The sequence below is a fragment of the Triticum aestivum genome, chromosome 4B, assembly GCF_018294505.1.
Source record: "Triticum aestivum cultivar Chinese Spring chromosome 4B, IWGSC CS RefSeq v2.1, whole genome shotgun sequence".
Lineage (NCBI taxonomy): Eukaryota > Viridiplantae > Streptophyta > Magnoliopsida > Poales > Poaceae > Triticum > Triticum aestivum.
In genome coordinates, this window is record NC_057804.1 from 171,509,202 (window position 1) to 171,521,917 (window position 12,716).

The following is a 12,716-nucleotide window of genomic DNA, read 5'->3' on the forward strand; positions in this document are numbered from 1 at the left end:
AATTCCGGAACCCTTCCGGAGATCAAACACTATTATCCCATATATCAAACTTTATCTTCGGACCATTCCAGAGTTCCTCGTCATGTCCATGATCTCATTCGGGACTCCGAACAACATTCGGTTACCAACATACATAACTCATATAATACTATATCGTCAACGAAACGTTAAGCGTGCGGACCCTACGGGTTCGAGAACTATGTAGACATGACCGAGACACGTTTCCGGTCAATAACCAATAGCGGGACCTGGATGCCCATATTGGCTCCCACATATTCTACGAAGATCTTTATCGGTCAAACCGCATAACAACATACATTGTTCCCTTTGTCATCGGTATGTTACTTTCCCGAGATTCGATCGTCGGTATCCAATACCTAGTTCAATCTCGTTACCGGCAAGTCTCTTTACTCGTTACGCAATGCATCATCCTGTAACTAACTCATTAGCTACATTGCTTGCAAGGCTTATAGTGATGTGCATTACCGAGAGGGCCCAGAGATACCTCTCCGACAATCAGAGTGACAAAACCTAATCTCGAAATACGCCAACCCAACATGTACCTTCGGAGACACCTGTAGAGCTCCTTTATAATCACCCAGTTACGTTGTGACGTTTGGTAGCACACAAAGTGTTCCTCCGGTAAACGGGAGTTGCTTAATCTCATAGTTACAGGAACATGTATAAGTCATGAAGAAAGCAATAGCAACATACTAAACAATCAAGTGCTAGGCTAACGGAATGGGTCATGTCAATCACATCATTCTCCTAATGATGTGATCCCGTTAATCAAATGACAACACATGTCTATGGTTAGGAAACATAACCATCTTTGATTAATGAGCTAGTCAAGTAGAGGCATACTAGTGACGTTATGTTTGTCTATGTATTCACACACGTATCATGTTTTCGATTAATACAATTCTAGCATGAATAATAAACATTTATCATGATATGAGGAAATAAAGAATAACTTTATTATTGCTTCATCCATGACGCGTCGATGGGCTCGGCGATGACCTCCGCCCTAGCATGCTGGTCGTCTTGGTCTTCTTGCACCGATCTGGAAACCTTTGGGGATTGCTTTGGGAACTGGTGGCTAGCCTTACTCCCTTAGCACGAAAGAGGAAAGCCTCCTCTTGTGCGCCTGTTGGCATCGCCCGTCGTCGCGCGCGTCACCCACGTGAAGACGCGGGGCCACGCGACTAGGCTGAGCATCCTCTAACTCGTTTGCCTCTGCGAGGGGCCTCAGGAGGCAACCTCGGAAGACCGCCTCGCGAGGCTCCTGGTGGCGCCTCAATCCTGCCTGGGGCGCTTGCTGACATATGCCTCACGAGGTGGGGTCCTCGCGGGGAATCTTGCCCGCAAGCTTGCTAGTGAACATTCCTTGGGCTTCTTGGTATGTGTCACGTACTGGGCCGCAGGCAGACGGGCCTGGGTACCCCAGTCCCATGGGCCCCACATGCACCTTGTCCATCTCCGGTGGACGTGAGGTCCATGATGGAAAAGGAGGCGCCGGCGCTCTCATCGTCCCACCAGGCGGCTCGAAAGTTCACGGGCGGCTCGTAGGACGCGCAACTCGTGTTGTTCTCATCCGCGATCACCTGCAGCTATGCCTTGGCGGCAGCCTATTCCTGGCGAGAGACGGCTTGAGCACGGGCGGCCTCGTAGATCACATTCTTCTCCGTGGCGAAGTTGGGGTTCTTCGTGGCCATGACCTCCTCCCTCGCGTGCTCGCCGTCGATTAGGCCCTCTGGCAGCCGGTGCTGCTCGAGGAGCAACAAGTTGTACCGTTGTTCCTCATGCGCCTCCTCGAACACCAACACAGGCGCCAGCGCGGGCTGCTCCTCCACCATGGTGGTGTTGAAGTGTGCCTACGCCTGCTCCATGGTGAAGCCGGCATGCACATGCGCATGGTCCGGTGCGGTGTCGTCGGAACCCGTTTCCACCGTGGGGTCATCCTCGTCGTCGGAGACCTCAGTCAAGCTGGTCGGCATGCTGGCCTCGATCCACCTGGCATGGCGGCTCTCCAGGTGGCCGCAAGGGTGACTATTGCGGCCACCTCATGCTTCATCTCCATGGAAAGACTCTCCTACAGAGCGGTGCCGCCTGCAGTCATGGCGGATGTGGTGCAAGGGACGAGGATGTGTAGCGGTTTGTGTTGTGGCGCGGAGTTAGCTGGATGTGGCCGCCATTAAATAGCGGATTCCGGTGAGGCCAGGCGTCCGGGTGCGTCAATGCACGGAGCCGGAGTGGATTTCTCGGCCGGTGAGTCTGCTTAATGGCGGCATACGGACAGACAGGATATTCAACGGGCGTGGTAGATATCCGTCCCCTCCCGTCCAGTAATAAGTCTCCGACATTGAAGAGGCACAAACACAAGGGACGCGTCGCGGGCGACGCTCTCGGCCGGCGCGCTGTTTCAAATGCGGAGCCAGTGAGAGGTCACGCCCGCTCTAGTCCGACGTCAATATGGAGCGGCTACACTATAGCGGTATGAATGCAGTCAGCTGGCGCCAAACGGGAACGCGCGCGGACAAGGAGGGGAGCGTTTGGATAGGTCTGGGCGGTCAGAAGCGGTCGTTGGTGCTATCTAGACGCCCACAAAGACCTCCTAGTTTATTTCCGGTTTGTGGAAGAAAATACGTCCGGACCACCCTGCAAACTGATGCCGGAGCGTTAGATGGCACAATAAGTCCGGACCGCACAGTGCGGACAGTCACGGACGGTTTGAGCGAGATGCCCTAAACGTCTGGATAGTAGAGTAATAAGCATCAAGCATCCGTGTCATTTGGTCTTTTGTTTCATATGTTAATCCACAAGTGCCGGCTTTCCACATAGCCGCCTTGGCCGGCCGCCAACTCCACTTCTAGTTTAGAAACGAAAAGTAATGCCGTGTACTGGACAGACCCGCCAAAGCTAGCACCATCTCCAGTAACTTAAACCATAAGATCGTGTAAGAGGGAGCACAGAAGAGCCAATCGGCTTGTTCTTAACAATCATCCATGGAGGCGGCACTGGATAGCGGTGCAAAGGCAAAGCACATCATCCTCGTCCACGGCGTGTGCCACGGAGGCTGGAGCTGGTACAAGGTGGCGGCGGGGCTACGGTCTGCGGCTGGGCACGGCTGCCGCGTCCACGCGCCGGACCTAGCCGCGTCGGGCACCGATGACCGCCGGCTGCCGGAGGTGGCAACGTTCAGCGAGTACACGGGGCCGCTGCTCGATGTACTCCGGTCGCTCCCGGCTGGGGAGAAGGCGGTGCTCGTTGGCCACAGCCTCGGAGGCCTTAGCGTCGCCCTCGCCTCCGAGATGTTCCCGGACAAGGTCGCAGTCGCCGCGTTCCTCTCCGCTTACATGCCGGACTGCGCGTCCCCGCCGTCGCATGTCCTCATACAGGTATGATCTGATCCACCCCGTTGTCTGCACATACTATACATTTTAACGAAACTTTTTTTTTGAAAAACCCCCACCTTACATTAATTAATTTAAAACATCATACAGTCATTCATTACAAAATTTGCCACACAGGGCGGGATAATATTAAAAAGAATACCATCAATCTATTCTCAAAATTAAACTTTGCAATCTCGTGAGCCATCATATTCGCCCTCCTGTTAATCTTGAATATCAATAAACAACACTTGTTTTAGAACGTGGGAAGTACTACATAAAAAGAAGCCTCATTGTCAAAATCATCAAATATCAGTTACAAGTTATGACCTACTCACCCATATAAACAGAGTATAATTTTGGAAACTGTCGAAGAGTATCTATCGGGTGAGTAGGTGACCTGCAGAATCTGAAATATCATGCATGACCTGCAGAATTTAGGGGAGTAAGCACTGTACCTTTTGAGCAAACAGTTTAAATAAAAAATACAGTACATCAAACCGAGTAATAAACTGGAATCTTTACCTACTAATAAAGCAATTAGTGATTCTGGTGGTACGTCGTCGCTGTTTTTACGAAAAAGTCCTTGTGATTTAGAGTAATAAACCCGCAGTCCATATAATAAAGTCAATCGAACCGGTATGACGAGAAAGAAAAAAAAACAGCCTCCCGATCTAGCTCGTACGCCGCCGCCTCGTGCTCTGCTCCTCCCCGAGGCCCCTCGCTCGATCTGGACCAGCAGGTCCCGAGCGCCTCGGCCTGCTCCTCACGCCGGCGTCCCGCGCCACTGCCGCCGACCTCCAGCCGTTGTCCATTACCCTCTCCCCCACACTCTATCTCTCTTCTTCTCCCTTTCTTTTCTCTCTCTCAAATCTTGTCTCTGTCAGGAACGACAGCGCCATGGATCCCGATGTGAAGCTTCACTGCACCCTGATCTGACCTGGGAGGGGGTCGCGTTGTGCTCGGGCGCCGCATCAGGTGGCGGTGGCGAGGTGGGAGGGGAGCACGGAGATGGGCGCGCGGAGACGAAGGAGGAGAAAAATGGAGAGGCGGGGAGGCTACGCTCGGGGTCCGCATCAGGCGGCGACAGCGAAGCGGGAGGTGCGCACGGAGACGAAGGACCCGAGAATGGAGGCGTCCGGGAGCGAGGACTTCGCCGGCGTCAAAGCCACTGCCAGGCGGGACGCGCAGGCGCGCGAGGGGCGCATGGCTCCTCTCCTGGTGCGGCACACGAGGGAATGAGGTGGGGATCGAGCTGCCGGCACACCACCCGACGTTCACCCTTGCTCCACACTTCGTCGGAACTCCATCTGTTGGTTCTGCACTTAGGTATTCACTGAAGCAAACTTTGTAATTTCCTGATATATCTTAATGATTGTTGAAGCCAAACTCGCATCTCATCTGCTTTTTAATAGTTTTGCATAATTTACTTTCTTGAACCGATGGTCTGAACTCTGAAGTGGTGTCTTATACATGGTTAGGTAATGTAGTGGGGAATTTTTCTGATGTACAACCTATATATCAGAAATGGTTGAGCTTGGAATGATCTGTCCCGGTTATTAGTGTTTGTGTTCCTGTAGATCAAATATCTATTTGTAATTTTGGATTAGTATATTTGCTTTGAAAGTCAGAATTGCATTTACTGTTTTCTTTTTGGCGCAAAAAGAAGTAGTTAGTGTTAAACATATGTTAGACAGAGCTACTTACCAATGGCAATTTGTCTGGAGATCTGATGTTTTTTGTACATTGTTGTGGCTGAAAACCTGAAACAATTTGTGTAACTGGTAGTCTGTTGCTTTACTTCTACACTGCTTAATTAACCTGCGATTAATTTTGTTATTTGATTTTTGGCAAGAATCATCGGACTATAGATTATTGATCATGCATGAAACGTTTTAAAGGAAGCGAATCTACATTTGCATGCTCGGTTTGAAGACTTGCCAGCTGGGTGAAGAAGCTTTCTGACAAACATCCAAATCACTCTAATAGGCCCAAGTTGAGCATATGTTAGATGGTCTGGATGACATGGATGGTGCCGAGGATGTCCCTTTTGATGAGCTCATAGGCATGCAAGGCTTAGTATTTCACTCGGTTGAGAATGCAATTACAATAAGGATCTCTTCTTTGTCTTATTTTAGTTAGACAAATGTGTTTCCTTCATGTTTACATGTATCTGATGTTGTTTCATTTTATTTTCTTAAGATATGTATTACATACAAGTCTGATGGATTCAAGAGAATGAAGAGTAAATAATACTATACTATAAATACGTCAACTACAGATAACCCTCCCAACTACAATGTTGCACCTGACAACCTCCTACTCAACGAGGCCAAGCTATCTGCAGGGGACCATGCCCCTGGACGTTCCTAAGAGGTATGGACCTAAGGATGGCCTTGCTTGCACTATATTGTAGCAATATAATCCATAATGCATGCAGTTTGCTTTCTCCCTTTCTCCCATGGACTCTGAATATGATATCCACCGTCCTTTGTAGGTTCATTAGTTTACTTTTTGTTGACGCAAAAATTAATATGTAGTTGTAACCGCAGGTGTGCTGCTAGATGACCTTCTTGCTGCTGAAACAACAAATGCTTGTAACTGCAGCTCCTGCTAACATGCAAGCTGGATGAGCACCGGGTTGCTACGATGATGAACAAACATGCAAATGACTGCAGAAACAACAGCTGATGGAGCTGTGGTTCTTGGAAACCCAGTTGCTCCTCCTGTTAATGGGGATGTGTATGCGGATATCAGCCCTGAGAATGTTGTGGTCCAGTGACACCGAGGTTTGCATTATTTCTGTCCTAGACTTGTGCAGACCATCTTTCTATGGATGGTCTTCTGTTCATATTAAATGTGAGCTACCGCGTACTGAGATGTGTTTCGAACTTATTTTGTGTGTGTGTGCAGAAGATAGTGCAAATGTGCTAATTATTTGGTTGAAGCATCTGCTGCAGAGGTTGAGGTAATTAGTGCTACTTTAGCTGCTATAAAGGCCAGACAAGTTGGAGATGAGATGAGCATTTTATCATATTGCTTTGCCTGTAATAACCAAAATTGATTGATTTAGTTTCACACAACATAGATAATTATATCGTCAGGTTCAATTTTACTTATGAAAGTTGAACATTTCTTATCTTGTTAGATTTCCTCTTTGTAAGTTCTAGGACTTTAGTTAATTGAACATCTTAAGGCATGCATGCCAGAACTTTCCAGATGGTAACACTTGATGCAATTCTGTTCCTACTATTCTTACCTGATACTACCTGGACGACCTTCAAGCATCAATAACTTAATCCTTTTAGGTTTTCTACTTCTTTCTCCAGTACAGACATAATATTGTTTGGTGCTTCCCAATATTTGGACGTGAAAGTAGAGAAGCTTTACATTTCAAGAAATATTAGATTATCAATAAGAAAATATGGTCCAAGCCGGACTACTACTTCTAAATGTTTTGTTTTTCACCAAAGGGGATATTTTACTTCTCCTAATCATGGTCGCCGTGTAACCCGATGATAGTAGGATGGTAAATAACTACATCCTTTTTCGGCATGGCAAAAAAAAATACATCCTACCCATTTGATGATTTGCAACTGCAGCTGAACAATAATGAAAGAAAAAAGAGTGCATGCTTTACATAATGTACCTACAACAACAATAGGTTGCCCCACCAAACATCACTAGAGGACTGAGAAGGAAAACGACGCTTCCTCAGTCAGGTTCTATTGGCCGTTGTAGCATTAGCATGATGAAGATTCTGGAACAGTGCATGACATGTCCAAGCCCAAAGTCTTCCCTTAGTGTGAAGCACCTGAGCTGGCGTCGAGCAATATCCCTTGAATATTATTTCATTGTGTTCTTTCTAGGTGTGCAACCATATCAGCTGCACCAAGGAGCTCCATGCACGGGGCACGGCGGTACTACTTCCCACAAAATCTATTATAAACAGTGTGCTAGCTACCAGGAATGTGCAGATTCATGGAAGAGCTTTGTGCAAAAAATTAGGAGAAAGAGAAACATAAGAGACATTTCAGCAAGTTTACTTATAGAGGCAAAAAATAATTCTACTTATCACTGTAATACGAGTTGTAATAAACGAGAAAAGACGTGTGATATTATCTTTTTTCTCCCGTTGCAACGCACGGGCATTTGTGCTAGTAAGAACAAAAAACCCAATCAGGGCTACATCAAGATAATTGGAAGCTACTACAACAAAAAAATGTAATATTGTATATGACGATCGGAATCGTATGTGGTCAGGTTATACCTGTCTGCGGCGATTGACTCGTTCACAACTACAAAGAACTACCAATATCACTTTTATTAACTCAAACCATCGGCGGACACTTTTTTGTACAATGTAAAAAAATGTTTGCATGTTGTAAAAAATGTGTCATCTGAGGCGACTCGGGGGCAACCCTAGGGCTGCCACCGAGCTTTCCCCCTCCATCTTCCTCCTCTCCACCGCTACCAGAGGGGCGCTCGGCGCTGGCGCGTGGCCCGATGGTGGTGGCGGTGGTGATCTGGCGTCTCCTCCTCGGGGGAGGATTGTGGCTCCCGGGGCGGCAGCTCTGGGCGGTGGCACGCGAGGCGGCCTGGGCGGCGGGCGGCGCCGGCGGGTGCTGGTGGGTGGCCTCCCATGGCTGTGCGGGCAGCGTGGAGGTCGCGGCCGACGACGCAGCGTTGACTCGTCGCAGTCCGCCGGATCCCTTGAAGAAGCTTCGGTCCCGGCTCGATCTGTTCTGATCTGCGCCGACGGTGGTCCTTGGCGGCAGAGTCCGTCGTCTTGTGCTGCCAGGCGGCCGGATCTGGCGTTTGGGTGTGGTTTCGGGGGAAACCCCTGGCCAGCGTGGCGGCCCCCCAAAGTCGACGTCTTTGGCGCCGATCCCCTCCCTGGAGGCTTTGGGGTGGACCCTCCCCTCCCGACTTACCCTTGAGCTCCGGCAAAAGCCGGCTCTCCCCTGGTCTGGGCGTCGACGACACCTTGGTGGCGTGCTCCTTCTTGAAGGCGGCGGTCATGATTGACTCTTGGTGGTGGAGTGGCCGGTGTCCCGGTTCCGAAGCACGACAGCTTGATGTTCCTGCTTCATCCTGCTCGGGCTCGCCCTTGCGTGGTGAACCTTCTTCGGTCTTCTTCATGGTGGCGCGTCTTCGTCCGGCAACTCGCATTCTGTGCTTCGTGTTGCCTCTGCTGACTTTGGTTCTCGTCTGGATGGGCTTTCGTTGCTCGTGGGTCAGCGATGTCTGCTTCTCTTATGGCAGCTCGGTGACCTTGAGATGGGTTATGTGCTAGCCACTCTGTCGGTCGCCGGTGCGGCACCCATCGAGCCTGGGTGAAAGGGTAGTGGCCCTTTGCGACGGTGGAGACATCTCAAGTGTTTGGCCGTGGATGTAGCCACGCTCAATGCTTGCATGGGGTGTCCTTCCTCTCGTGCTCCCAGTTGGCTAGTTGGTGTAGGCATAGTGCTCAACGGTGTTGTGTGCTTGGTTCCGGTTCTTGCCACTGTGTTGTTCTGCCTAGCACCTTGTATCTTCTTTGCGCTTTGCTTTGCATTCATCCCCTTTGTAATGTGGTGCCCTTGTAATCCTGGCCGGTTGAGTGGTTTTGTTAATTCAAAATCGGGCTAGGTTCGAGCTCTTCTCGGCCTCGGCCGGCGCCTTTTCTCTAAAAAAAGTGTCACAACCTTAACAGAATATACGTGACATGTGTTTGAAAAAAGTGTATGCAAATTTGAAAATGTTGAACCATGTAAAAGAGTGTTTGTGTAGTTTTATAAAATGTTTATTGTGATTAACATGTATTTGGAAAAATATTACCATGTATTCAAAAAAGTTTTGAAAACATTTAATATAAAAATGCCCATAATGGATTTGAAAATATCAAAAGTTTATCAAAATATTTAATGTGTGCGTTAAAATGTACATTGGGTACTCAGAAAAATTAGACATGTGTACAAATGAAAAAAGAAAGAAAACGTAAAAGAAAAAAACTAAACATTTCTAATTGTCCACTTTCTCTTGTTTCTCTCATATCTCGAGTACGGGCCTCCTATATGTCTATCTACACCACTAAACATTTCTAATTGTCCACTTTCTCTTGTTGTGCGATTGATGGAGAGATATCTTAGTTTTCTTCATGTCACCATGTCCTACACCCGTTAGGGTTAGGGTGTGCCGCCACGAAATTGCACACCCGGTGACGCGCATATGCACATATTTGTCATAGAAACTGTGGAGGGGCTAGGAGTTAGATGCCAAAGATCATTACAAAATAGTGTTTGGATTTCTAGAGTCCGGTGACATTTGTGCCCAAATTCTAGTTCGTTCCGATTTGTTGTTGGTTATTGTCATTTTTTGCAAAACAGAACCCCTTACATTTAGCAAGATTAACTCGCATCCACCCATAACTAATTTCATCTATGGAACTTCTTTGTTATATTTACAAAGGAACTAACCGAAGCCCCCCGTATCGCCCCCGCCTCAAGCGACTCAGGTGGCGCTCTAACCCTAGCCACCGGGCCTCCATCTTCCCCCTACCCTCCCTCCATCGCCGCCCGAGGACGCCACCAAAGTCCGGTGGCCGGCGACGGTGGCGAGGGATCTCCTTCTTGTCTCACGATGGGAGGTGGGGCAGGACCTCTTCCCGCGGGGTGGCGTGGCCATGGTCCATATCTTGGTGGCGCAGCGGCTTGTTCCGGGCGGAGGCGTGGTCGTTGGGTGGCGGTCCGGTGGCGACGGTGCGGGCAGGACGTCGTGGAGGACCTGGTTGGAAGATCGGGCGAGTGCATGTGGAGGTGGACTTCGGCCATGGCCTGGCCGGGGTGATCGTCTCGCTTCGCGGCGGCGGATGCCGGGGCGGCCTTGATCATCCTCAGCTGCATAGATTGGATGTACCCATGTCCAAGGCGGAGCTGCTCCGACAGTCCAGCGGATTTGACCCTGGATCCCGTTCGGTACAGAGGTGGTGAAGAGTGTGCTTGGGATTCATCCTAATGGCTCTTCCGGCATGGCGCGATGGGGTGGTAGCCCTCCGTCCATGCTCCAGTGGTGGCCCCCTTCGGTAGTGGCCGGAGCGTCAAGGTACACCGCGGTGGCAGTGCAGTTGTGGATGATCGTTGGATCTGGGCGGCCAACTCCGGGGCTTTGAAGGTGGTGTTGCGGATGCACAGGTTGTCGGTTGGATGTTCTTAGGAGGATCCGGGTGAAAACATGGTCTTCGTCCGGTGGCCGGAGCCGGTGACGGTGACACCCTTGGCGTCGTTTCCTTCATGAAGGCATCATCGAGGTGAAACTCCTAATTTTTTCTGCTACCTCCCGGGGAAACCCTTGATCAGTTGATCGTTTGATGGCGATGCTCTTGTGGCATTCCCTCCTTGGGGAGTTATTCTTGGAGGTTTGCATTGGCTCGAGGGACTAGTGGACGGTTTCAACGGTGGAGCGGCGTTTCATGTCACGCATCGACGATGTGGAGTCTGACGTGGTGCAGCAGGGTCTCAGTGATGGATGTATGATGATGGACGTGCGAAGGGAGGTGGCATCGATGGCAGGCCTGGCAAGGTTGATGCGTCAGTACCTGCTCTGAAGATGGATCGATGGAAGGCGGCGGTGGCCTCTGAGAGTGCGCTGGACCTGTGTGTGCACCAGAACCAACAAGAGGGTTGGTTGGGGCCTCCGGCTTTAGATGTTAGGCTTTTGTGCGAGGTATGTTTGGTATTCGGCTCGGACAATCGGCACCCCTTCATCAAGGGGATAGAAGTAGCGACAGATGTTGCAAGATGGTGGCTTTAGACTTACCGATGTATTATTTTGCAAGGCAAAAATGGCTGCATGCATTGCTCAGATGTAGAGGCCGGGGGTCATCCTTCTTTTCAAAAAAATATATATTTACAAAAGAACATTGTTCAAACTCAACCCGAGGTCCACCATACATAAGTCTGATATAAATAGAACTCAATATTTGATTTAGATGTACATGAAATTTACTTAAGTTGTAAAAATGACAACCACCAACATGCGCATCTCTCTTGATATTACAAGTGTGCAGCTACGATTTTGGCCATGTTAGACCAGAGCTTAGGTTCCACTTTTCATGGAACTATCACATTCTAAGTCATACTATGGTTTAGCAAAATTCCTAGATGAACGGCTGTCAAGGCTTACAACACACGCCGCATCATAATCTAATGCATCGCTGTTTCTCTGATAGTTTAGGACATATGTACCAGAAAGATGGTGCATGGTTCCTATTTGTGCATGTAGCAACAGCGGCTTCATGATTGAACAAAAGATTCCCATATGGTCTAATTTATTTACATAGCAATACACCACTTTGTTAATTGCTGATGCGCACGCATTACTTTCTTCTCTCCTCCACTTAGCATGGTGAGGGCAACTGGGTAGCTCCGTTGGACAACGAGATGAAACCCCAAGATGCAGATGGAAGACTCCCGGCTTCCTTCATGTTCGGGCCGCAATTTATAGAACAAAAGCTCTATCAGCTGTGCTCATCGGAGGTATGTCAATGTCCAAGGAGAGCAAAAATAGGCTGTTTTTGTTTGATACAAGAACCAGATCTTAATACATCTCCTAATTAAGAGATTTGCTAATGAATCCGCCATGCAGGACGTCGCCCTAGCGAAATCTCTCATACGAGTCGGCTCATTGTTCCTGGAAGACCTGCAAGCCCGGCAGCCATTCACCGAGGAACGCTACGGCTCGGTCCGCAAGGTCTACGTAGTATGCAAGCAAGATGTGACCATACCAGAGGCGTACCAAAGGTTGATGGTGGCCAACAACCCGGTGGACGAGGTCAGAGAGATCGACGGTGCAGATCATATGGCGATGCTCTCGGCGCCTGAACAGGTTGTCAAGTGCATCCTCGACATCGCTGAGAAATATAAGTAAGTTTATGGTGTCGATGGATGTATGCACATGTCCCGGACGAAAACATGAAAATCTGCTGTAATAATCAAACGTACTTTGGTGCCCCTAGTCATCGTTGACTAGTTGTCAGTGGGTGCTTGGCCTTCTCAAGCTGTCTTTTCTTTTTGGAAACCTGGACCGTAGAACAATAGTTCTACGGCAATTATATTAAAATAAAGTAATATTTACATGTAGCAACAAAAGTGCAAAAAAGCCTAAAAAAGCTCTATCCAATGCCCATTCGTGGAAGCATGGCTCAGTTACAGATGATTTTCAATCCAACCCTTGATTTTTTGTGCTCTGCTTGGTTTAGCTCTGTGAACTGTCGCAGCGAGTGTTTCTTCATGTAGTAGGACCAGATCATAGTGTGAGGTGCAGCTATCCTAAAAATCTTATCAT

The 12,716-nt window shown here is 48.9% G+C and overlaps 2 protein-coding genes and 1 long non-coding RNA gene across 3 annotated transcripts; all 3 read left to right on the forward strand.

Annotated features, from left to right (window-relative positions):
* The first annotated feature begins 3,005 nt into the window (after positions 1–3,005).
* On the forward strand, positions 3,006–3,404 carry LOC123090046 (salicylic acid-binding protein 2-like). The gene has a single exon (XM_044511533.1). The coding sequence runs from the start codon at positions 3,006–3,008 to the stop codon at positions 3,402–3,404; it is 399 nt and encodes a 132-aa protein (XP_044367468.1).
* Positions 3,405–3,933: 529 nt separating this feature from the next.
* Positions 3,934–7,006, forward strand: LOC123094678 (uncharacterized). Its single transcript, XR_006445917.1, has 3 exons — positions 3,934–5,768; positions 5,945–6,181; positions 6,306–7,006. It is a non-coding gene; the product is annotated as an uncharacterized lncRNA (long non-coding RNA).
* Positions 7,007–11,788: 4,782 nt separating this feature from the next.
* LOC123090047 (salicylic acid-binding protein 2-like) lies at positions 11,789–12,299 on the forward strand. Its single transcript, XM_044511534.1, has 2 exons — positions 11,789–11,908; positions 12,018–12,299. The coding sequence occupies exons 1-2, from the start codon at positions 11,813–11,815 to the stop codon at positions 12,297–12,299; spliced, it is 378 nt and encodes a 125-aa protein (XP_044367469.1). The 5' UTR covers positions 11,789–11,812.
* The last annotated feature ends 417 nt before the right edge of the window (positions 12,300–12,716 follow it).